We start from the raw sequence: 25,928 nt of genomic DNA, 5'->3' as shown, positions 1-25,928 counted from the left end.
TTGGCATTATTTGGGCATTTGGGCATTAAAATGGACTTAACTTCGCCAGCTCCCAAGCACAATGTCTGAGTAATATCCGACTGAGCCCTGAGTCTGGATATTTTTGCAAGTGGGCATGTTGATGACATTTCTATTATTCAGTTTGCATGCAACCAGAAGAAAACAATCATCTGAAGGTGAAGAAGAAGGGACATTTACACAAAAGATGGCAACGAAAATGTTTTAACAGGGATGAGGACAAGATTTGGGAACTTATGTTGGTAAAGGCCAACACCAAAATAGTCAAAAGAAAAATTCAAGGAACACCAAGATGGCTACGGACCATGGTGTAATCCATGTCTTTCCTGCCTACTGCATGCTCTGGTTAGGCACCACCCAACACCTAATGAAACAAAGTATTTCCAGGAGGAAACAGGGCAATCTCCTGTTTTGTGCTACATGTGTGATAGGCTAATCTGGAAAATTCCTAGTCCTGATTCTCCACACAAGAAGGAAAACTGTGTCAATCCTGAAAGACACATTCTGATTTTAAACAGAACTGTTAAAAGTAGATGAAACCACAGAAAACACAGTCAGTCTGCAGGGTTGCGTCTCATAGTGGTAGAGGTGGCAACCTAACGCGCTGGGTGAAGGCGGAGTGCCCTTGTTGTGAGATTAACCAGCAGCTAAGCTCTCATTAGGTAAACAAAGGTATTAGGCACCAATCAGGCCAGAACTAATAGGTAAATACATCCTTCCAACATCTGTTTGGGTTAAAGATGAACAAATAAAATCACATCATTGATTGGAAACAACTAAAGTGACGACGAAGCAGGAAGGCATGAGAATATTTAAACACTTTTGAGTGAAAGCTGCATCAATATTTTCGTACTAGTGTTTCAACGAAAATTAATTCATTGTTTTGGTTTGATGGCCAACAAATTTACTGTGTGTGTACTTGTAGCGTCATTCTCATCTGCAGCAAGAAGCTGTTTTGCAAAAGCTCTTTAAAAAACCCAAAACAAACAAAAACACTAAATGTCAGACAGACAAAGTTAGCAACTAGTTGATGAACATATTGGAGCCTTTGGTAGATGAAGATACAGATAATCATCTCAGGAGTTGGTGGAATGCAAAATAGAGTTCATACAAGGGACAATACTGGACTTACATTCATTAGATGGTCAGAAACACAACTTCAAATGAAGACAACAGTTGCTTCATGACTTCTGAATACCCAAATAAGCAGCTGTTTGCTAACATCCCACTTGAGCAAGTGCACCAGAGACTTTCACTGAGTGAGTGGCTAACTTCCAGTTTAGCACTCTGCTAATTTGAATTTATTTGATTGTGTGGATATTCTAGACTTTCCAAATGTTATTGGAACAAATGAATAAAATCCCAAAAGTGAAACAAGTCATTTTGTGGCGGTTGTGACCAAGAAGCAACTTCCAAGGTTGAAAAAAATGAAGCCAGTGTGGAAGTGCCAAATACTGCAATTCCTCAAATGGCCACTTGAGGCTGGCTCAAAAAGCGAGTTGATTCCCAAGAAAAACCATGTTAAAATGCCAAACTTTACAGCAGAAATAAACATGTTAAAACACTCTGGTTAAAATAAAAGAAGAAAAATGTTTTTCTCTCTATAGCTAATGTCCCTCTTCATGATGGGGGTGAATTTTTATATAAAGCACCTGATAACATTTTATTAAGGACTAAAGTTATACACGATTAGGGGCAGGGCAGGTTGGAGTGACAGACTGTCTGCAAGGCCTCACGACAATCTATGAGTCACAGCTCCACCCTCTTGACTATATACAGTCACTTCCGGCTCCAAAAAATAAAAAATAAAAATCCAAGATGGCAATGGCTTCAAAACAAGACCTCCCAAACTAATAGGTGATGTCAAGGTAACTTTGTCCATTTTTTATAGAGTCTTTGGTTGTGACAAAAACCCACTGATTTACAGATGCCTCCTTCCAAATGTGTGTTTATGGAAACAGTCTTTTTGAGCGCAATGGCATCATGCGACAGAACTTTCCACAGTTAGGCAGCTATGCCAAATTGGCTTCAAAGCCAACAATGTTCCTGGGGGCTTGCTTAAGAGGTGATAGTAAGTCAATCTTTGGTGCGACAGCTTGTCTACGCTGACCCCAAGTGGCCAAAAAAAATGAAGGTTTAGGGATAACTTGTAAACATTAAAAAGGAAAAAAAATATCTTTCTTAGTTCTCAGCATGGGTATGTGTGGTGGCCCCTTTTTCATGGGCGCGAGCAGAGCTCATTTTCCACCGAGAGCTGAGATTCTGCAACTTTGTGTCAAGTTGTCTTCATCAGTGGTAAGCAGTTACAGTAATAACGGATTTCATGCGGATTCCAAAACTGCAGGCACAACCAAGATTTACGAAGAGAGTTTGAAAGAACACACATGCTGTCACTCCCCAAACTATGTGATGTGTTGAACCGTCTCCCATCTGTCCAAAACTTAATGTGCTGAAAGCAAAGGCCTTTTCTATCCTATTTTTGCTTTAATTCCAACTCAGTCTAAGTGCATGGCATTATGGAGCATTCATGGTTGTGTTAACTGGATTGAGAGATTATTGCAGATTACATTTGATGAGGTTGACCAGTGAACTGCTGCAAAACAATTGCTTTAAATAGCATCCACACTGAGATCTGACAGTTCTGTTTGTGTTATATTGATAATGTTACACATCATCCCAAGGCTAAAAAAGAAAGAAAAAAAAAAGACACCACTGATCTGTCAAATGATCGAAAAGCAAGCCCTCCTCTCACCATTTAATGCAATGCCTGGGAGCTGAGGCATTATTTTCAAGAAAATGAGAGAAACAAAGCCTGCTATTTTTATGTTACCAGGAGCAGAATAAACAAGTTTCACAAAAGAAACTTAAAAAAAAAGAAAAAGAGATTGCAGTACAAGCAGTTTTGTAGTGAGATGAAAGGCAGCGGTTGCAGACAGCACAAAACTGACTGATGACTGCTAAATGCAGAACATCACACTGTTGCCCATGTTACTCTCTGAATCGAATTATACATGGTATTTATAGCATGCAATGTTAATGGCCAACTGCCAAGCAACCTTCGCACTTTTATCCTTAGGGTGACACCATAACACCCCCTCTCTATTGCTGCTGACTGCCTGCATTTCTGTCTATGGCAGCAATGTAACACCGAACAGGGACGTCCCAATATCATAATGCATGAAATAATCACAGGGAAGCCCATTTTAATCAAGTGTTTAGTTCAAGGGCATGGCGTCAAATAATACCCTATTGTCCTTACAATGCAATACTTTACACTTGAACAGCACTGTGTGGAGGATTAAGGACACCTTGGAGCTCAGTCATGACGGTGAAATGATTAACTTATATAAAAAAATATTTATTTATTTTTTTAAAAAGCAGCTCTCAGTTCATAGTAGTGAATGTCACTTAAAAATAGAAAAAACACAAACGTTCGATCATATTTTCCAGGACACTTGTCCTTGCACTCCTGTGTTACTCTCCATTACTCATGTATGAATTTACACACACACACACACACACACACACACACACACACACACACACACACACACACACACACACACACACACACACACACACACACAAGGCTGCTAAATTGCCAATTAAATCTCAAAATAACACGTGTCTTGAAATACACACGTCCCCAAAGTGTCAAAGCTTGATTAAAAGAAGGGTGTTTAGATGATTATATTCTAATAATATTTGTGCTTTTCTTGTTCTATTAACCCTTTTGATCCAGACCTTTAAAATAAAAGATTAATTCACACAACCTTATAAAAAAAAGCTTTAGATTTTAATTTTGTACATTTTAATTCACATGTATTCTATGTTTTATAAAAGAGAGGTGCAGCCATGGGACTGTTACCCACAATGCAACAGAGAGAGGAGAGGCTAAATCTGCTGTAAGCGTCACAGGAGACGAGACTTGATGGTGGGGTTTGATCGACTCATCTGTCTCGCACTATTTCTTCCCCCTATCAAAACTTGTTTGTCAACACACACACACACACACACACACACACACACACACACACACACAACACAGACATACACACACGTTTCTGTTGGCCAAAGTACCCAGAATCCATTGCAGCTCAAGGTCACCTGAGTCTTCTCTGGCATTCAGCCTGTGCACCTCCGTTCTCACTCTTTTCTTGCACAGAACCCAAAATCTATTTAGTATGAAAGAATAGGAGCTAAAGAAAATAACTACAGGTTTTAATTTAAGTATTTTGATTTACACACTGCGAATCAAATGGCGACTCTTCAAGAGTCCCCCCCACCACCACCACCACCACCACCACACACACACACACACACACACACACACACATTGTGAATACTGCCGTTTAAATATCCTTTATGTACTTTGAATAAATCCAGATTTAATTAAAGCTTTACAATGCAACTTTCACAAAATTTCATTTCCATCTCATGTCACAAAGAAATCTAAATCCGTCTGGATAATCTCTACACCGGTATCAAATTGCACTGCAGTGTCTTTTGCCCTCAAGTGTCATTGAGGGGGCGATTGTTATGTGAAGTAACACAATGATTTCTACGCTTTTTGCTTATGCTATAGAACAGAAACTTAAATATTGTACTGAATGATTGAAGCACTTCCCTGAGAGCAAATATGGAGGAACGTGCACATCAAACAAGACTACTACGGCAAGCCTGAAGCCATTCACTACATGCAGTTCACCTCAGTGTGCTGTATGTGCTTTACATGTTTACACAGCTATCTAAATACAGTATTTATGTGGGAAATCTTTAACTAGGAGAAAAAAAATAGCTCTTGAGATATTCTGAGGGATTTGTTTGTCAGACTGGGACACAATTTGTAGAGCTTAACCCAGAATTACACATTGACTGTGTTTTATTAATCCCACAGAGGAATACTGTATGCCAGCCCCTGTGCAGCATCATTTAAGCCACATTAATGCACAATGGTCACTTTAGTTGTTGACTCCTGTTCCTGTTGTCTTCCTCATTCTAAGCTTATGAGCATGTATGCCATAAATCACTTTCATAAAACATATGTTTGGCATCGCTTGTTGCATATGGGATGATCTATGAGTGCGGGACATCTGTGAGACACTGGTCTCATTTGGAAATGCTCATTAGGCTGATGAGAACAAAAGGATACATGGAATTAAAAACTGGTTTCATCTTGGCTCAAATGAAACAATTATCACAGTAAGCTTGACTTCACAATAAGCAATATCAGATCAGCAGCATGATATGTGTAGAAGGATGAGTGTGTTTCCATGCCAGGAGACATGGAAGGTCACTTCTATCAGCCCAAATACTAAAACTCATTACTGCACACCTACTGTAACTTCACCTTACTCTGACATTTCATAAAAAATAGTATTTTCTGAGGCGATGGTGGTGAAGGGAAGTGGGAGAAGAAATTATATGGATCAAGACACCAACTCACCTTGGGCTGCACTTCTACTTCGACCACTTGGTTCTTGTTCAGGCAATTTTTCACGAAGCTTTCGACTCTGCTGTTGCACTTCATGAAGATGACGTAGGCGGCGTAGGCTGAGAGCAGTGTGATACTTTCCCACATGGAGATTAAGTTATCCAGGAAGAAGATGATGAGCATGATCAGATCCAGGATGTAGAAGGAGACATCACGGAAGAGCGGCCACCATGTTAGGTTGAGGATCTCCTTGGAGAAGATGGCACACATCCCAATCACAAAGAGGATGTTGAAGACGGCCGAGCCCACGATGGTCCCGATGCCCACGTTGCTGTGTGAGATGAAGACACCGATGATGGAGGTGAAGAGCTCAGGGGCTGAGCCGCCCGCTGCCATGAAGGTTGCGCCCGCTACATCATCTGAAATGGTCAGCTTCTCCGTGATGACCGTAAGCGCTGGGACGAAGAACTCGTCGCACACTATGGCTAAGGCAATGAACATGTAGATCATGCCAAACATGTGGAGCACCACTGCTCCTTGGCGCCTCTTCTCGAGGCTGAAAATGTCTGTTGGGTACTCCCCCTGGCTCTCATTGCTTTTTGCTGTAGATTTCATGGCTATTGGCATGTCGGCTGACACGTTGGGGTCCCTCTGGTGTTGGGTGAAAAGTAGAGTCCGGTGGGGGGCCGACTGGTGGAGACTCTCCTGTGGGAGCACTGGCTCGCTGAAACCCCCTGAGCTCCAGGTCAAGGCACTGAGGGAGACAGCACTTACGGCCACCAGGCTGAGGGCGAACCCAAAGATTCGCACGGGCCTCAGCTTTTTCCGCAGATAGTGGTGGGCCTGCCGCTTACAGGTGGCATCCGCTAAGGGCCTTCTCTCTAGTGAACCCATGCTTGGTTGATCTGAACCCATGTTTGTGAAGCTCGTGGCGTCCTCACTCTCAATGGCTGGGTAAGAAGAGGGGAGAGCAGGGTGCGGATCTTACCGGAGACAATGCATGGTGTTGTCTTTAGTTTCAAATGAGTTGAGAAGATTGTAGGTGCTTTCCAGGGTCTGGTTTGCCAAATGATGTCTTCATATTAGCCTCTGCTGGACAATGTTGACAGAATGAGGAAAATTAGTTAGTGAACCAGGAGAGAAACTCAAGTGAAAAAAGAGAATCAAAATACAACCAAACCAAAAGAAAAGATGTCAGGTTTCGAAAACAAGATGTATTTAAAATATAATAGTCATATTATATAATAATGTGATGATGCCACAAAGTTTAACTCAACAGAGAACTAAATATTTATTTCTTAATCATAAGAAAGCTCATCAATGTTGACCTCTATCATGTAAAAAAGTGATCAGTACAGATTTTCAAACATGTCCTGTTGCTGCCTTTCTCTATTTATACAACATCGTAAATGGAAAGTAATGTGTGTGTGACAGTTGGTTTTTCCTTTATTTTTAATTCATTAAAAATATGTCATAAAAATTGTTACATTAACCAATTGTTGCCATGGAAAAGTCATCCAAAAATCAGGACTAATACTCCTGACCACTGCAAAAAAAAGGGAAGAAAAAAGAAAAAAAGATATGTAGATATTCAGAAGTTAAAATCAAAGAGGAAAACCCCAGTTACAAGACTGTGCAGAGATGTGAAATATGTCAAAAGCTTAATACAAAATATTAATTTAAAAAAATTAAATACAAATCCTATATATATTTAGAGTTTTAAAATCATCCCATGTACTTAGTGTTCTCTCAAAGGGCTCTGAAATAAATCTGCACAATTAAGGGGAAATATATATTGGGAATAAATCTAGAATTCATAACAAGTTTTAACATTTACGTGTAATTTAATTGTGATAGTCCATTGGGATCATTTTTACGCTTACATTATCTGCACACCATTGAGTGTTTTCAGTAATTTTACATGCAGTAGTTGACTATTTCAACTCATTCGAACCGCAAGATGCAGCAAACAGAGAAACTTACATGTGCAACTGATTCTGCTGCTTTAACTATTTCGATTTTTACAACCAAGAATCGGAAACCTGCTTTTTTTACCTGAGAAAATACCACGAAACGTGAAGGCCGAAGGTTTACGGACATCACTTGGCTTCAGTCTGTGAAAATGGTAAACGCTATGACGCTGCTGCTCAGGTAAAAGCACAGAAAAACACACGTCCTATCATGTTTGACTTCTCACTGATGCACAGCCTGCTGCCTTTCAGCTCAACGGCTTGTCAGGGGTGGCAGTTCAACTCTTTTCCCTGTCTGCCCTTCAATAATGCCTTCGCCCTTTCAGCTGGATCATCACACCAACAAACAGCTAACCAGCATCCCCCGACCAAAACAGCCCAACATTAGTTTCCCTGGCGAGGCGCATGACGCGTGGAGAGGCTGCAGACGGTGGCATGCCTTACCTTTGACAGAGGCGAGAAAACAGCCGCACGGCACAGCAGCAGGTTGAAATTAGGAAATCCTCTCCGGTGCCCTCTTGCTCTCATTGAGCAAAAAATGTGACCGGTCTCCGCTCTCCGACGGCAGAGGAGGAGCTTTGGAGAGGAAGAAAAAAACGCTTTTCCAACTGCGCTCACCTCTCTCCCTCACAGCAGCAGCAGCAGCAGCTGCAGCAGCATCCCTCCCGTCTCGGATGAGAGGAGCTAAAAAAAAAAAAAAAATCCCCGGTCGAAAATACCTTGCTAATGTAGCAGAATATTGTGCTGGGCTGCGCTGACCACGTGAACCGCCTGGTTTATTAAAAAAGCCAGGTAAGCGGCAGACAGCGCATCCTTTCCTGCTCGCTTCACGCGGTGGGGGCTTTGGTGATGTTGCATTTTGAGGGAGGAGTTGCCGTGGTTACACAGCAAAGGCAGTATTTCCACTCATTTTTTTTCTTTTTTTTAATTCTATTCATGATGACGGAACAGGTGGATAAGCTTCAGCTCGGTTGCAGATTTATGTGCACGCCTTAGGTCATTTCAAGGGCATATGCATATGTCACGTGCAGCCAAAGGTGCAGCATCATTGATTTTTTTCCCCTAAATACACAATACTCATATTCTCTATCAAACCAGAGAACATTTCATTTTAATTCTCTATTTTGGAAAATCGCATAGGCCTATTAGATTTCTAGAATTAGTTTGATAAAAGTAGGTACTGATAGCTTACCACTAAGCATGTTTTTGAAAGAAGTCAAGCTAATTTTCTCAGTTTTCAAAGGGTTAATGTTGCTACTCAACACTGGACTATATACCAAAAACTGCTAATAATTTTAACATCACAATTCATGAGTAATCTGGGAAGTTAAAAAAAGAGTAATAAGGTGCCAGGGTGAACAAAAAAACCCCAATTTGCTCAGATTTAAATACTACTTAAAGACAGTTTCACTCTGGCACCTTTTTTTAAAGAAAAAAAACAAACTTTCCAGATGAATTATGAACTGTAATGTTAAAAATATTAGTAGTTGTTGGTAATTAGGCTAGTATTGAGTAGAAATATTAACCATTTGAAACTTGAGCAAACTGGCAATTTAAGAAGACATGACACAAAAATGACCCAGTAAAGAACAGTACAGAAGTACAAAATATGATACCTTAACATCAGCAAAAAAGTGTGTAGAAAGTACAAAATAAAAAAAAAACGTTAAAATAATGTGCTTTATATACTAGTTTGCTGCATTTTAAATATGTCAACTAATAACATGCCTTCATCTGACATAACCATCATCCCTACTACCACCTGAGTCGCTATGTTTACCCCTAATGTCAAAAAAAGCCACCCAACCACTTAGCATTAGTCGATAAGCCAAACCCCGTTGGATAGATGCGGACACACAATCTCTACACAGTGTGACAAAGTATGTGTGACACTAATGGCCTGGTGCTGTATAATAAATCATGATTCACTGACCTCATTGATTGTCCCCTCTTCTCTGCTCTCATCTCCTTTCCACTGTAGCTGCCCCTCGTTACCTAACAGGAAATGCAGAGGACGACATTGACTTGAGTTACTTCGGATTATCAATAGTCAGATGTTTTTGTGATGACAAGGCCTGCCATTGGGGTTCATATTTGTACAGTTATCAAGCCAAATTAACTGACTCGGTATAAAAACTGTCTTTTGACATGTAATAAAATAATAGGTCTTTGAATTATCTTGACTGTAATTACTGTGGAAAACTTCTTAAAAGCAATAACCTGACATTTGGGGAATGCCCTTGTGTGTTGTCTTGCTCCAACATAGCTAGATGGCAGGTTTGTTAAAAAATTTAAGCTACAATTGGTAACCAATTTGCTTAGCTAAGCAAAAAGACTGTAAACAACTCGTTTTAGCCATACAAGAACAATATTTAAAAAAGACAAGTTGCACAATGACTTCCCAAAGTCGCCACTCACCAGGTAATCAGCCAAACTAACTGACCGCTGGCTGTTGCCTTGTATATGATGGACAGATTGGAGAGTGGTATTGACCTTGTCATGTGACTTTTGGCAAGGATGCAAATAAGTGTATTTTCCCAAAATGTCAAACTATTCCTTTAACCATGACAACATTGTGGAATGTCAATCATAATTCCCTCTCACAGAACTTAAGACTGATATCCTCACTCCATCTATCGCTGCTGAGTGTCCCTACAACTGCTCCCACGTAATTCCACAAGAACAAACTGGTTTCTGTCCCGTCAAGTTGATTAAAAGGAGGAAGAGATTGGTGAATGAAGCCATAAGTAGGCTACGTCATCGATCAGATGGTTGAGATGATAAGACTGGGATGTAAGGCAAGGATTTCGTCACAGAAAAGACTGTCAATTTGGAGAAATTAAATGGGCATTCCAAACAAGACTCAGCTTTTGCGTTTTGAAATGTAACACTCAAGTCTATGAAAACAGCTGTTAAAAGTTCTCTGTGGCTCTGCAGGGAGCTTTCCAAAGTTTGAAAAAAAAACCAAACTGGATTGGACTGTTGGTTGGACAAAACAAGACATTCAATGATGTCACCCAGGGCTTTAGGATATTTTGATGGGCTATAGTAAAAAATAATTGTTAGCAGGAACTATACTTAATATTAATGAATTTTATAGTTTGAGCAAATGATGTTTTGACAAAGAAGACTCTCTTATACAATTTTTTGTGTAACACAAATAAGATTTAAAGTTCTATTATGTCAGCCTGTAATCCTAAAAGTTAGTTTCATTTCAGATTAGTTTTTTTTTTATCTTGTAGATACACCTGGCCTCAGGGGAATGTGATAGTAAATCAAAATAGTTTGTATACCGACTGTACGGCACACAAAAGCTGTTCTAATAGCTGATCCTTTTATTTAAATTGTCACATTTATCTGTCTGAGCACATGCATCTGATTGCACACAACATCATATAGAGCAATCGGAGTCTGTCACCCCAGCTCTAATCAGATCTGTCAATATTTTTGCCTATCAAATGAGATCCCATCCAGGCCCTTGTCAGCTCTTTTTTAACAATAGAGTGCACACGCAGCCTCTCCTCCACACCGCCGCACCAACCACTCCTGATCTGGCTGTATTTCCAGCATAAAAGTGATGACTGGTCACAGGTCATGTGGGTTGCAGTGGGGAGGGAGGCAGTTTGGGAGGGGTGATGGTGGCAGTTGTTTTGATTTGTCTGAAATCTGTGCTGTGACAAAAACAACAGAAATTTCCATGCTGGCCCTGCCCCCCACCCGGCCCACCCTCGCTTTGGCCCGGCAGCTAAATCCGAGCCTTTGTGTCCCACATAGTTGTATGGATTTGTCAGCAATGGGGCAGGGGCAGTGGGGGGTAGATAGGGTGATGATAAGCAAGCAAGTTTTTCCGGTGAAGAGGGAAGGACAATTGACTGAGGCAAAGTATTGAATTAGCTCTATTAAATGAGTCATTTCTGTTAATAACCAACACCAAAAGCTGCTTGGTCCTGTAGATGAGGAAAGCAGTGAAATTGGAGAGTCCCAAGATAAGCTTTTTCTAAGAGACTTTCTCCGGATTAGATGTTGAAAGCCTCATATTAGCAACCCCCCCACCACCAGCACAAGTCTGTACAAAGAGGCTTGGACAGACCACCTGCCCCTTAGGAAAATGCGGTCAGCAAAACAAAATGGGCACAGGCCACCAATGGGATGCTCAGATAGTAAATAGTGAATCAATGAGGCTCTTGAAACAGCTGAGTAAATGTAATCCAAAAGACAAATGGCCTGCCTCTGAGTTATAACACAAAAGCAAGATTGTTCAGAGATAAAGTGGGAGAGACCATTTTAGATGAAATTCAGGGGTGGATTGGAATATTCATTTTAACCGCAGTTGCTCTGAAGAGATTAACGAATTGATAATCCACAGGCAGGTCTGATCACTTAGTGCTGGAGCTGATTAGATACGAACCCACAGTGTGAAAGTGAGACCCTACTTTTACTGGTGGCCCTTCACCACACATGGTACAGCCAGGATTTTTAGAAATACTGAGATCCAAGCAGCCCCTGAAAACCCAAATCATCTGAAGAGACCTGAAATTTTCCCTTTTTTTAACTCTACATATGTTTCCATTTTTAACGTCATTTCACTGTTCCGATTATATTCTTATTGTAAAAAGGTGTATTATTGTATTTATTGTTCTGAAATATTATATTTATTGTAAACATACGATAACAGTTGTATGTCTCAGAGTTTATCTTCGTGATTTTTTAAAGTGATACTCAATTTATGGCCTGTGGACCAAAACTGGCCCGGGATGAGATGCCAAGTGTCCTGCTGACCTTTTTCTAATGAAAATTTGATTGATCCGTATTGGATAATTATTGATATATTAATTATTATTTTTTGTTTATCAATTAATGTTTATTTTCATAACTGCACCTGGCCTCCTGTTACCTTGCAAAAGTAGCCCCGCACAAAACATGGTGAGAATCCCTGGTCTGAAAGGCAGCTTCTTTATATGTCAGAAATAAATTATAATTGCCTATTTATTCTTCAATAGCATTTTAATTTTTAAAATATTGTTTTCTGCCTTCTAACTAACCTTTACAGCCATGCTAGCAACTCCGTGAGGCCGTTCATAGTCACAGTGGAGCATGCTAACATCAGCATGCTAACATTTGTACAATGCATGCTAACATGCTGATATATGGCAGGTAGGATGTTTAAAATGTTGACAATATTAGTTTCACATATCATGATGCTAACTTAGCCCTCAACCCAAACTACAGCTGAGAGGCTGATGGAAATGTCATGAGATTTACAGGTGGTCATTTATAAAGAGAACAGTACAAACTGACGACCTCTAATTGTCGTCTGAGGTAGCTACAGCCATTAGTTCAGCAATAATTATGATACATTATTTCAATCACAAGTGAAAAGGGGTTGCTCCAACTAAATTTACAGACTTGAACTCCTGCTTACAAGAATTTAATCCACATAGTCACAAAAGTCAACTTTTAAATAGCAGAACATGATTTTTTTTCCATCAGCTACTTCCAGGTAGAGGATCAGACACTACTCTCCACAGCATATAGAGCACAGAGGACTCAACTTTAATCTGTTGTAAAAAGAAAATATATTCTATTCTGTCCAGGATACGTCGGAGTGTACCATACGCAGGTTTGCCTGGATGTTAAGCCTGGACTGATTAAAAACTTTATTGCTTGGATGCCTTTTGTATTATCAGTATGCACTGAAAATTTTTACACAAACTACAGGATAAAACACTCCATATTAACATTTCCGTTTTTGACTGTTAAGCTTCATTGTGTATTAAAGTGGAGTACATTATCTTAAGTAGATTTCTCTGCTGGATTTATGAGCTCAGCTGTCGTAAAAATCCAATCAATCTTTTTTTGTGACCTTAAAATATTTAACCATTGCAGTACAAATGTGAGGAAAGACAAACAGGGCAAACAAGTTGTATTGATCTGCTCACTCCATCCCTTATTTGACATTACTAAAAGCAACATGGGGACAATGTCTGCAGTGTTGCCTTTTCACCCTTAGTCAATGAATATGATGCTAAATATTTCATCCATGAGATGTGGCCACAGGGCAATGATCAGATCACTATGTTTGTTTTGGTGGAGGCGATTTTGTGTGAGGGTTTCAAGGTTCACGTGAACAACATCCTGACACTGGAGTGTATTTTTTCTGGTTGTTATCAGTCATTGAGAAGTCTGATGTGAAGGAGGACAGCATTGATACAGGATGTGTGCTGCATTATAAGGTTAATCCTTATGTCAACAGCCACACAGATGGGCTGACCTGCTGGGTTGCAGGGGATGAGGTTTTGGAGGGGCGGGTTGGAGAAGTTGAAAATCATTGCTGCCTGTCTGGTTACGACAACTAGTGAGCTTGGGCAAAAACCCGACGACTGGGGAAAAAAATAAAAAAGTCGAAAAATGTTTCATGCTCTGATGTCATTAGGAAGGCGAAAGCAGAGCTGTAATCCTATTTTAATCGCAGTGGATTTATTAAACAGGAGCAGCAGGTTTAAATCTCAGCAGATTACACAGAAGGCCCAAGGAGATGTGGAGAGGGGGGTCGGAAAGGCTTGCGTAATCAAGTGCACTTAAGGTGATATGGTTCGTCTTTGACTAGTTGGTGCCGATCAAAGAGGGAAGGGCCACGGGCTTTAGGGGACACCTCAAAATGTGAGGACTAAAGTCAGATATAGGAAATAAGTTTTTTAAAATGTCATAAATGTATTGATATTTTGTCAGATTGAGATGTCTTTTGGAATAATTACGTCTGACGAGATTAAGACAGGCTGCCTGCAGATGTTACTAATTATTTGGACTTGTGTGTGCCACAGTGTCCCTTGGAGTCGGCGCAAATCTCCTTGGCACCCTTTGTGAAAGACCTTAGTTCTTGTGAAGAACGGGTTAATCCCAGGTCGCGTCACATCTGGACTTAATCAAATCAACCCTTGTACAGAACATGTAGAACAAGCTTGGACGTCTGGAGGTCATCAGTGATAAAAGTTTCCAATCAACAAAAAATAGTGTTTGGGTATGTTTTTATATATACTTTCCATGCAAACAACATTCCCAGGTGCACTGATCAATCTACAAACCGAGCGCAACAATGAACTTTTCACTGTCAAAAACCGGCCCATATGGAGCTGTGTCAAATTTAAGCATAAAACCAGACAGTTAGTTTCATGCCCTTACAAACAAAATGGAACGTGCCAACACACTTTGCAGAGCCTTGTGTTGTCCCTGAACTTTGCCTTTGCCAAAAGCTTTATCTAAAAGGATGCCAAGCTCACCATCTGTTGGCTGAGCTTGGCAAATGTCTGTTTGTGACATAGCACCTCTTTGATAGGGAGCCATTTTGAGCCATTTTTACACTTTTAGATCAACGGTGTGTATCCCGCAGATTCAGAGTACCTGCTATTGGCTGTCAGTATGCATGTCATATACTTCTTGTTTTGTTTGGAGGACTTTATGAAGATTAAGAGGTGATCAGTTGTTTGTTTTTTAAGTATAAGTTTACTGCGAAAATCTTGGCCTTGATCCTTTTGAGATATTGAAGAATGAACTTAATAAATTTTTGACATTACAGATCAAGAATGTTTAAAATGTTTGCGTCACGTTTGACAACAGAAGGATTTTAGATAATTAGGCTAAATAGAAAGGTAAACATATATTTTTTTGTCTGATACCTTTGCTAACTTGTGACCACTTGTGGCAGCTAAAGGGTCGTTTACATTGAAACTTGAAGGTCCTATATTGTAATAACACAGATTACCATATATTTTTATTATAAAGCAGGTATAGGCGCTATACAATCACTATGAAAGTATAAAAATGCTAAATTCCACAGAAAAGGCAGTAATCTGTAATTCGTGCCTCTAAACAAGCCATCAGGACTTCCTGGAAGTTGTGATGTCACAACTATAACCACCACTACAGTGATGATACAATAATTCCCAGACTGCAATAGCGGTGAAAAGATGCTGAGAGCGTAGATGTGAATGACCCATAAATACGAAAAAAATCAGAGCAGACAGAGCTTTTTTTTATGGAGGGCAGGCTTTAAGAGACAGGTGCTAAAACCATAGCTATAGTAAAAGATACTGGTTGTCAATATGGTGCTTATTTCTTTCAGCAGAGCTGCTTAAAAAATCATTATAGAAAGATTCATAACTGTCCTTGTTTCCAGGACAAGGTTTCATAAGTCATAAGTTTACAGATGTCTCTTTTATAATGGTGGTCTATGGGGAAAACACTTTCTGGGCTGCAGAAGATTTTTTTTCTGCAATACTGCAAGTGGCCACGGGGAAAAAAATGGCTGCAAGACTAAAACAGTATGGCTGACAGTATGAGAAAAACAAATGTATTTTTTGAACATTAACATGTTCATGTAGAACGCCTTAACACAAACATGAACCTGAAAATAAGCACAATATGGTACCTTAGAAGTGTCAAACAGTTCAGCAAAGAAGCTTTTATATTTTTTAGAAAACTCGTAATTCTTAATGAGCACCTATTTTGATAGCATATTAAAAGTTTGAAAATGTACTTTTAAAAGGATAAGCATTAGCATTTGCATGAATATACTTATGTATTACATATACTTGGATACTGGCATTGGCTGATCCAAAGTTTGAGGATGAGACTTTAAAATGCCACTCTACACTGCCAAGTACTTCAACTAGCATACCACTGCTGCCATCTACTGGACAATCCATGCACTAAATTTACATTGCAAATTAAATTTTGGTTGACGATCACTTGCAGATTTGAGGAAATAAGCACTCCATTGGCCCTTTTCGTGGTGACAGTTTTGGCTCGTCAAGCAGCAAAAACACAGATGCAACTAATCAAGACAGGGACAGGTAACCAGGCAAGTGAATACAATGAGTTAGTGCCGGAACTTGAAACGAAAGGTACCCTTAACATTATCGGTTACACCTGTGTGCTCTTCCTGCTGGGACATGTCAAAATGAGCTGTGAAAGGACCCAGGTTTAAATCAAGTGGTTGTAAACACAGCCTGTCAGTCAAAAGTGTTTTGAAATTTCTTAGAATTTATCATACATTTGTTTAAACAGTTTGCAAGGGTGAATGGTTTAATTATTTCCACTGGTCATTTGGTCACTGAGTTAGATTTATCATCAGTTGAACAGTTTAATGGAAAGATACTGTTGTCGACTCTTATTTCAGATGGTGGGCTTTTTTTGTGCACATTTTCTCTTTTAAGTTGGCAGGGTGTGGAGTGTCGGATACATAATGTCCCTTATAGATTCCGCAAGGTACAGGAACCACATAATTACATAAAAGTGTCCCATAGGCTACTGCATGAGTTTAAACCATCCAAAACTGTCTTTTATTGCTATTCTGCTGCTGAATTATTAAAGCATGGGACATCAAGGACTCTAAAGGAAATGTTGTGCCATTTGTACAGAAAAATAAAATAAAATCTATATACATGATATACTCCTTTCACATATACGGATAGGTAGGTCTTCTTTATTGTCATGATTAATAGTGTCACAGGATGACTGAAATAGATAGATAGATATATAGATATATAGATAGATAGTATAAAGATATAGAAGTCTATAGAAATCTAGCCTATAAATATTGGGCTAATGCACAGAAAGTTACTTCAATTTTCTAATGGGTTTAAATATACTATGTTCATGTTGGATAAGATATGCGTTATGTATGATATTTCGGTGTCATTTCTTTTTTATTGGGCTACTTTATTAGTCTATATCATCCACGGTGTATTTGTGTTGGTTTTTTTGCGGTTCTCACAGGAAAATTATTTTAAAATATGAGGAGCTACTAGATAAAGCAAGAAAAACAACAATTTAACGTAAAAATACACTCCATATACATCAGTTTCTTTTTCACAAAAGTATCGTTACACTACCTCAGCATGTGTGCAGTAAAAACCAAACGCCAGCAGGCAGCAGTGTTGAAACAGCCGGCATGGAGGAACTTTAACCTCTTACACCCGCCTTCTTCCTTCCTCTTCCGGTTACGGCGATAGCAGGTATGGCGGCGCCCTGCTTTCCTCTGAAACATTATGTTTTTCAAATCCACTGTAATCCTACGTTTTAAAAGAAAATGTGGTTAATTTTAAGTAAACATGATACCATAAACAAGTCTTTGTTTCTAAAGATGTCACAATTATATAAGTTAATGGTTTCCGTGAGACATTTACAAGATGCCGATCAAGGGTCCTTAAGGCCGCTATATGTAGACTATACTGAATGGCGTAAAATCGCCGTATTTTCTAACAAACATACGATGAAAATTTGTTTTCGCACCATATAAAAACACAGTTCTCGAGTGAAATAGTTGGCGATAATTGGTCAAAACTTTGTTAGCCGTCGTAGATATAAGCCGGCGTCACTCGTTTTGAGCCTTAACATCGGCTGCACGGCTAACAGGGTTAGCAATTTAGCCTAGCTTAGCATCATGTTCCAAAATTAACCTATCATTGTGTTTGTTTTCAGCTTCAAAATGGTGCAGCGCCTGACTTACCGCCGTAGGTTGTCCTACAACACCGCCTCCAACAAAACCAGACTGTAAGTGAAGTTAAAAACGTTACTGTGCCTCGGAAAAAGCCCGCTCGGGAAGCTGAAAACCATCATTGCATCCTCACTGAATGACCAGCTGTGTGATTGCTAACACTTTAACTTTACTCTCGTGCTGCAGGTCCCGGACGCCCGGTAACCGTATTGTGTACCTGTACACCAAGAAGGTCGGCAAAGCCCCCAAGTCGGCATGTGGCATCTGCCCAGGAAGACTGCGTGGAGTAAGTAAACACGTTTTCCTTCATGAAGCTCTTGGACCTTCACCAGATAGCTAAATGTTTGGGATCACTGCTCTGAGTACACTGGTGCATGCAATTGCTGCTTTATCAATGCGTCTCATATCAAATACTGCCACCAATCAATCAAAAATCAGTTATTACTTAGCATTGATATTTCTCCCAGATCTATAACTATGCACCCACTCCATAGCTATATGTAGAATAAGTGAGGAAATACAGTTTGTTTTTTTTCTGAGTAAATCTTGAGGAAAATGTGAATTTGTAGCTGAAATTTGTATATTGTGTACTGAGTAGGAGGATGATCCTACTGTTAGTCTAAATCACAAATTTTATCACAATACAATAATAATCTTTCAACATGGATACCATCTCTGCTGCTATCACAAAGTCTGCCACAATGTGATTTAAATACAGAAGGCCTGCGATTTAAATGAGACAATATCATATGCAAATTTTAACACAATCTTTAACAGATGAGGCTTTCACTCCTCTCTGTTTTGCTTTTGCCCCTAAAAGTAAAAAAATATATGTAGTCGTAATTGGTTAAGTGCTGCAAAGTCTACTTTAAATTGAATCCATCATCAGAGAAATTCACATCACATACACGGCACATGGGATAAGTTAACCTTCAAGAGTTTCAGTGAAAAAGTGCTTTATGTTCAAAATATTTTAATTCAAACCCAAGCTATGATCTTGCTCCTTAGACTAGAGGGCTATCAGTCATAAAGTCTCAAAGGCAAACTTCTCCCAATAACCATAACACATGGATTAATACCAGCATCATTTAACAGAAGTTTGAGTTCGGCCCAATAATAACTGTCACGGTTAACAGACCAAACATATGTGTTTTGTTAGTCAGCCATTATTAACTTAAATTCGTTAACATAACATAAATTAACCCAGTCTATGTGTAGTAACGATTTACATGTATTTACACTTTAATGTCCTGGCTGTTGGTTTAAGTCAGCAGTAGTTCAGATAGGACGGTTGAATTTCAGCCTGCATGCATGTTAAATCACTCTAACACAGTTGAAACACAGCAGCAAATGTTGCTTTATCTTATTACAACATTGTTAATGTGGTATGTACATTTTCTGTCGACCTGCATTTTCTCTGAAATCCAGATTATTTCCTCACTTCTGATTTACTTCACAGTAAATAACATTATCCTCATCTTCATTTTCTTGGCTGCTTGCTGGTATTTGCCTGTCATCAGAATTTTGAAATAAAAGCTTATCCTATGACGATATGGATCATTGTTTTCACCTGCATTGATCAAATTGCATTGTTGATCTTTGAATTGAGAATATCAATCCAGATAATTAGATCTTTTGCTTTGCTTCAATAGCTGCACCACCTCCTTTGACTTGCTGTTAATGCTGGCCTTCTCCTGCATGCATTATGGTGTAAACACTAATGCTGAACATAAAGCAGCAACTACTCTTGTTCAAGTGGTGTCTGTGAAAACAATCTTTAGCAGTCCCTTTTGGGGGTTTTAATTTAAATTCGGTTACTCACACTGGCAGCCACAGAGGAGTTATTTTTCTCATTGTGCATCCTTCAAGAAAAAGTCAGGAGTAATATAATAATATAACTATCCAGCAACTATAAAAGATGGAAAGCAGGTCAAGTGAATTAAGGTGGAAATCGATGTTAACTGCGCAGAAGTGTCACAACATAAATCTTGGGCTTAAGGTATCCAATTGTGGTATTTTTAGTCGGAAAGGATGTTGATTCTTAAAACAGGGCAAGGAATTTCTAACTGACATACATCCCTCATTTTTAACTACAACTATTACACTTTTAAAAATACAAAAAAGGCATCTTAATGAAATCAGTGGCTTGAGTAGTTGGCTTTAGCAAACTATCACTGCTCAAACTGGTAAATGACTCGTATACTGGTCGTCTTACCTCAGTATGGGGACACACTTTCTAGTGCTTGCATACAGGTCGTCTTTATCGTCAGAAATCAGAAAAGATGAGAAACTCAGGTCTGTTCCAAAATCCAGACTGTACCACTGTAAGGAGAAGAGCACAGCAAATTAAGCAACATCACGTTCATCAGTCAAGCAGAAGTATGTTGATCCATGAAAATAACAGATTAAAAAGTGTGATGCACTGGATTTAAGGAAAACAAAGGTACCTGTTGCTCGTTTTAAACATGTTAGTACTTTAGTGATGGAATTTTTTTTCTTGGGTTGGAGATTGTGTTGCTTAAATCATCAGGGTGTCTAAAAAAGGCTTCCTTTGTCATTTCTATTGAGCAGTGTTTTTTTTTTGGCTTTCAGGCATGCAGACTCGAAATGCTTCGCTGCATTTCAACATATTTACGAAAACATTTCCCTGGTTTTGTTTTTTAATTCTCAAATTAGGTTTGTTTTCTACTATAGTCTCATTGCAATTCTGTTTTTTTTTTTTTTTTTTTTTGTAGATCCGGGCTGTTAGACCTCAGGTTCTGATGAGGCTCTCCAAGACCAAGAAGCACGTCAGCAGGGCCTACGGAGGCTCCATGTGCGCCAAGTGTGTGCGTGACAGGTAAGAGGCATTACCCTAAGGTTTTTTTCACAACTGCTACTCCAAACCTTGTAGTTCTGTGGCTGATGTTAGTTTTGAATGGCTCACGCTTTACGTTTAAATTGTCTGTTTTGCTTTTATTCTCAGGATCAAGCGTGCTTTCCTGATTGAGGAGCAGAAGATCGTCGTCAAGGTGCTCAAGGCACAGGCACAGAGCCAGAAATCTAAGTAAACTGTATTTGTATTGCCACAATAAAAAATGACAAACAAATCTATTTCCTGTTGTGATTTGCAATGTTTTGGTGTACCTAATTGAAAGCAGGGACATCTGTCTGACTGGGGTTTGTGATATCTGAAAGGCTTGCATCTGATAAATCAGGATTTACTGCCGATATGTTAAAAAATGTCCAAACTTAAAGAATTAAGTTTTTAATCCTCATAAAGTAGTTTTTACATTTGGCCAAGTATGTGCAAAACTTCTGAATCAGTGTTTCACAGAGGGTTGTTTTTAACATTGACAAACTTTAAAAGTATTTCAACATTTCTACTGGTATTTTTTTTTTAATTGTCTGCCATAATTTTCTCTCAACATAGTAATATTTTCTTAACTGGACACTTCCTGTTTGAATGTAGCTCTTTAAGGTGCAGAGGGATTCTACAGAACTGTGCTCGGTGATGTGCCATCCTATAATCCAAATATGTGTTGTGAACTTGGAAAAAATGGGAAGTCTGATTTGAATTACAGTTAAATTAGTTATACACATCAGCAAAATAAATTTACCCATGTCCACATTGTAGGAGATAGCAATGATTAACCCTTTGAAACATGGATCAACATCAGTTTTTTTGAGCTGCTTTCAGACACCTGTCACAGGCTGTTTGATCATCTGAAACCTCAGCAGACTGGTTTGATTTCTTTTGAAAATGTGGGATAAGAATTAAACTTGTTAAAAAAGTATTGTCTCCAAATTGCAAGAAATATGTAAAAGGTGGCAAGAAAATTACCTAAAGATGATTTTTACAGTATTATTAGAAAAAAAATATGCAAAATAATAAAGGAAAATGTCCAGAAAGCTTTTCTTAATTGTAAGAATTTTATATTTAAAATTACAGAAATAAATAAATACATTTGTTTACATTGGTTTTTTTTTTCTTTTTTGTTTTTTGGGACATATCTTAAGTTACTTGTTGCCTTCTCCCCATGTTTTCAAAGGGAATGAACCAATTTGCTCAGGTTTCAAAGGATTAACCAACTGAAGATCAGAAGCAAAATACATATTAACATTTTCTACAATGTTATTCAAAAGTCCCATGTGTGACACTGGACAGTCAATAAAATGTATTAAACTGGTTAAACAACTCAATGGTGTCACATGCATAGAAGCAGTGTTAAGGTTACTTTTGTAAAGTAATTGGTTACAGTTACATTTAAATACCTTTCTAACATCTAACATGTTATGCAAGGCAATCAAGCTGAAAGGACCTAAAAACAAAACTGCATAAATTTGAAAAATGTCAAAAAGAAGGCATTCCTGCTCTTCAAAAAGATGGAAAACAACAGAATGAGTGTTAATTCAACATAAAAACTTTTTTTCATATGTAACCCCTTTGTAATCACAACTATTTTGATCAGTGTTATTTATTTTTTTCTTTTTTATCAGACAAAAATGTAGATGTTTTTTTACCTTGACATGTTTCGACTGACAGCTTTTTGTCTGATAAAAAAGAAACAAGAAATAATCAAAATAAGGAGCCAAATGAACTTGCTTGATCTATTTTGATCAGTGACTGTAACTGATTACAATTACATTTCACTGTAGTTTCAAGTTACATGTAACTAATTACTCCCCAAATGAAACCGATAGATAAATAAATAGATAGATAGATAGATAGATAGATAAATAGATAGATAGATAGATAGATAGATAGATAAATAGATAGATAGATAGATAGATAGATAGATAGACAGACTATAAATTAGTTACTGTCTCTTTAAGTGTGCGTCACGTACAGCCAAAATTGAATTTGTATAATAATTTATCATAGTGTTAGTGGAATTACAAAGGAAATTATTTTATAGTAAAACATAATTTCACACTAAAAATCGCCCAATAAAAGTATGTTTATAAACAATTCATAGAAAGGATAGACCGTAGGTGAAAAAAGTACTTCCGGGACACGTCACCACAGTCGCTGCGCTGACGGATCTCAAGCAGCGGCAGCAGCTGTATTGTAGCTACAGTCAATTTCTTCATAAACCATGGAGACATTATACAGTATACCGTTCACTGTGCTGGAATGCCCAAATATAAAACTGAAGAAACCTTCGTGGGTGCATATGCCGTCGGCTATGACTGTGTATGCGGTCGTTATCGTGTCCTACTTTCTCATCACAGGAGGTAAATGGATCTGCTAAGCTAACGTTAATGCTGCGCTGCTAGCCTTTTAGCGTCAAATCTACATCGGATCGGCTTGTGATTAAAAAAGTTAAAGCCCATTTATGTACAGTTGAGGTAATGCCACATATTGTAGATTTTGGTTGCGTTTATAAAACTGCCCACCAGCGTGTATGTGTTTAACATGATAACGAAAAAGTAAGCAAGGCTAACTTTGCAGTAAAGCTAGCACCAGAATGTGTCTTGATCTATTTGAGACTCAAAATGTCAAAAGTGGTCAGCACCTGCAAAATTGGTGGCATTAACATAATTTTTCCAGTCAGATTTAGAGGTTCTGTTGTATTTGATATGAATATTGAAAACGGAGCAAATAGTTTTGATTTCTTCCCTAAACATGGGGAGAAGACAAAGAGCAACTTAACAATACATGGCCTAAAAACTGGCAAGAAATTAGCAAAGTGTTACAAGAAAATTACCTGGAAAAAAACTCAAAAAGTGCAGAAAAAAATTAAACAAAAAATCTTTGAGAAAAATTTTAATATAAAAATTTATGGGAATTCCGTTATGGTTTTCTTGACAAATTTCCCCAACAAGGAAATTTTTTTAAGCCCCCCCCCCCCCTTTTTTAAGAAAAACTAATTTAAAGTAATCTTTTAGTAATTTTGTGTAGTTTGTGGGACACTTCTTGTAAGTCATTGCTGTTTTCCCCCCATGTTTTTGAAAGAAATCAAACCAGTTTGCTCATGTTTCAATGGGTTAAACAGCTCGTCAGGCATCTGAACAAAACTCCAGAAAACTGATGTCGAACCAGGTTTAAAAGGGTTAATGAGCTTTAGCTGCTCAGACTATGGTAACATTAAGTTGTTTAATGATCTCATTGATTCCTTCTCAATCTTTTTTTCACGTTTTAGGTATCATCTACGATGTTATTGTAGAGCCACCGAGTGTGGGTTCAATGACTGATGAGCACGGACACCAGCGGCCAGTGGCCTTTTTGGCTTACAGGTATGTCCGTCAAAGCATTGTGAGCATCTCAGCAAAGTACAGCGAAAGCAAGGAGCAAGTTGATGATGCTCATGTCTGAATTTAAAAGTCTCACCAAATATTGCACTTCTAATGTGATCATATTTGTTGTTTAGAGTAAACGGCCAGTACATTATGGAAGGACTGGCTTCTAGTTTCCTCTTCACGATGGGAGGCCTGGGCTTTATCATCCTGGACCGCTCCAACGCGCCAAACATTCCCAAACTCAACCGCTTCCTGCTGCTCTTCATCGGTTTTGTCAGCGTTCTCCTCAGCTTCTTCATGGCCAGAGTGTTCATGCGCATGAAGCTGCCGTAAGTCTAAGCTTGTTTTCTATTAAAAGATTCTTCCACTTTTAATTGCCAATTATTGTCACAGTTTAACAAAGTAATATTTTGTCTTTTCAGAGGATATCTTATGGGCTAAAGACAAAAACACAGAACACCTAAAATTGGATGGACGGAGGACATCAAATGCATCGGGGCCCATTTAAAATTATGGATAAATGCAACCTTTTGATATAATCAACAAACATTGAGGACTGAAAGCACTGACGTTGCTAAAGATATTAGACCTGGCTGCACTGACAGGCTCGCACTAGCTCTGTCTCCATGGTGTTCAATGACTTCCTTTCCTCTCCTTCTCCAAACTTTCAACATAGTGATGCAGCAGAAGATAAAATGCATCACTGTTAAAGGCACATCACTATGACCAGTTTCGTCAGGTCTCTCTCAGTATAGTGCATCTGTGGCAAACTTACTTACTTTTTACTTCAACAAGCTGTAACTAAATACAGGTGAAACTTCGCTCAGCCACAGGAGAGTAAAAAGGGAAGAAAGTTATTGAACACTGTTGGCATAGAAATACAGAAATGGAATCAAAATTAGCACTGTGTGAACAATTAAGAAGAGGGTCTGAATAATGTTTAAGTTGTATGTTTTTGTAAAGAAGTTGTTGAAAAAAAGCCTTGAACTTGTCACAGTTGCATTTTTGTACAAGGATGTGAAATAAATCTTTTCAGAGTTCCTTGCGGTCATTATTTCTATACTGTTGTCTATTATGGACACATGTCTACATCAAGAGCCACACTTGGCAAAGATTCATATTTGTGTATGGCTATTTGCATACAAAGTATTTTAATTTGCCTTCCAGAAGGTGGCGTCATAGATCTATCAGCCAGTCGTGTTTCCTGGTCATTTCCACACTGTATTAAGGTGTAGCAAAACTGTGTACAGTAATCAGATTCAAATACTAAGCATCTGACACTAAGAGTTCCCACTGTCATTAAATTCCTTGAGACGTTATGAATTTAGAAAAAAAAAAATCCAGGTCTGGAAACGGTTTGGAATTAACCGAATGTTTTGGAAAAGTCTAGACTAAACCTTTTTTTTTTGACTTGTTTAAATTGTGTTCATGAAATTCCTAAAACATGTCTAACATTACGCAAAATAGTTTTTTGTTTGTTTGTTTGTTTGTTTTTTAAATAGTGCTGCGCAGTGTGACCGTGGTTTTCTATCTTCGATTTTTTTTTAGTTTTTTCCCCCAAAAATGCAGGGCCTTCGCATTTAACAGTACTGGTATGTGCCACTTTGCTCCGCATATGCAGCTGGTTGGTGTCTACTTTGCGTGTAAAAAAAGCACGGCCTCGCAGTTTGTTTATTCACAAATACCTGGGAAGTGCATTTTTACAGACCTACCCATTTTAATCAACTTAAAGTCATGAAATAGGAGTCAAATGTAATGTAAAAGATTTTAAAAGTCATTGATAAAAGCG

The 25,928-nt window shown here is 38.6% G+C and overlaps 3 protein-coding genes across 7 annotated transcripts in view; 2 read left to right on the top strand and 1 right to left on the bottom strand.

Annotated features, from left to right (window-relative positions):
- The window catches only part of LOC121962017 (sodium/potassium/calcium exchanger 2-like), a 58,727-nt gene extending 41,383 nt beyond the window's left edge, over positions 1-17,344 (bottom strand). For 3 of the 5 annotated variants that reach the window (XM_042512181.1, XM_042512185.1, XM_042512186.1), the window contains exons 1-2: positions 7,867-8,026; positions 5,465-6,541 (exon numbers count right to left, since the gene is read on the bottom strand). In XM_042512181.1, the coding sequence (XP_042368115.1) occupies positions 5,465-6,367 (903 nt within the window). In that variant the 5' untranslated portion in view covers positions 6,368-6,541; positions 7,867-8,026. Of the gene's footprint in view, positions 1-5,464; positions 6,545-7,866; positions 8,027-9,355; positions 9,418-17,312 lie in introns of those variants that run through there. The other 2 variants (XM_042512184.1, XM_042512182.1) reach the window with 2 other exon arrangements.
- Positions 17,345-17,398: 54 nt separating this feature from the next.
- On the top strand, positions 17,399-21,010 carry rpl34 (ribosomal protein L34). The gene is made up of 5 exons (XM_042512180.1): positions 17,399-17,435; positions 17,902-17,973; positions 18,104-18,203; positions 20,653-20,756; positions 20,883-21,010. Exons 2-5 carry the CDS (start codon positions 17,909-17,911, stop codon positions 20,965-20,967), a joined length of 354 nt encoding a protein of 117 aa, XP_042368114.1. The 5' UTR covers positions 17,399-17,435; positions 17,902-17,908; the 3' UTR covers positions 20,968-21,010.
- A 1,909-nt stretch (positions 21,011-22,919) lies between these two features.
- ostc (oligosaccharyltransferase complex subunit) lies at positions 22,920-25,179 on the top strand. Its single transcript, XM_042512390.1, has 4 exons — positions 22,920-23,134; positions 24,043-24,136; positions 24,271-24,468; positions 24,562-25,179. The coding sequence occupies exons 1-4, from the start codon at positions 22,996-22,998 to the stop codon at positions 24,578-24,580; spliced, it is 450 nt and encodes a 149-aa protein (XP_042368324.1). The 5' UTR covers positions 22,920-22,995; the 3' UTR covers positions 24,581-25,179.
- The last annotated feature ends 749 nt before the right edge of the window (positions 25,180-25,928 follow it).

Source organism: Plectropomus leopardus, chromosome 23 (assembly GCF_008729295.1).
Source record: "Plectropomus leopardus isolate mb chromosome 23, YSFRI_Pleo_2.0, whole genome shotgun sequence".
NCBI classification, from domain to species: domain Eukaryota; kingdom Metazoa; phylum Chordata; class Actinopteri; order Perciformes; family Serranidae; genus Plectropomus; species Plectropomus leopardus.
Note: the sequence above shows the minus strand (reverse complement) of the source record. Positions and strands in the feature narration are given on the sequence as shown.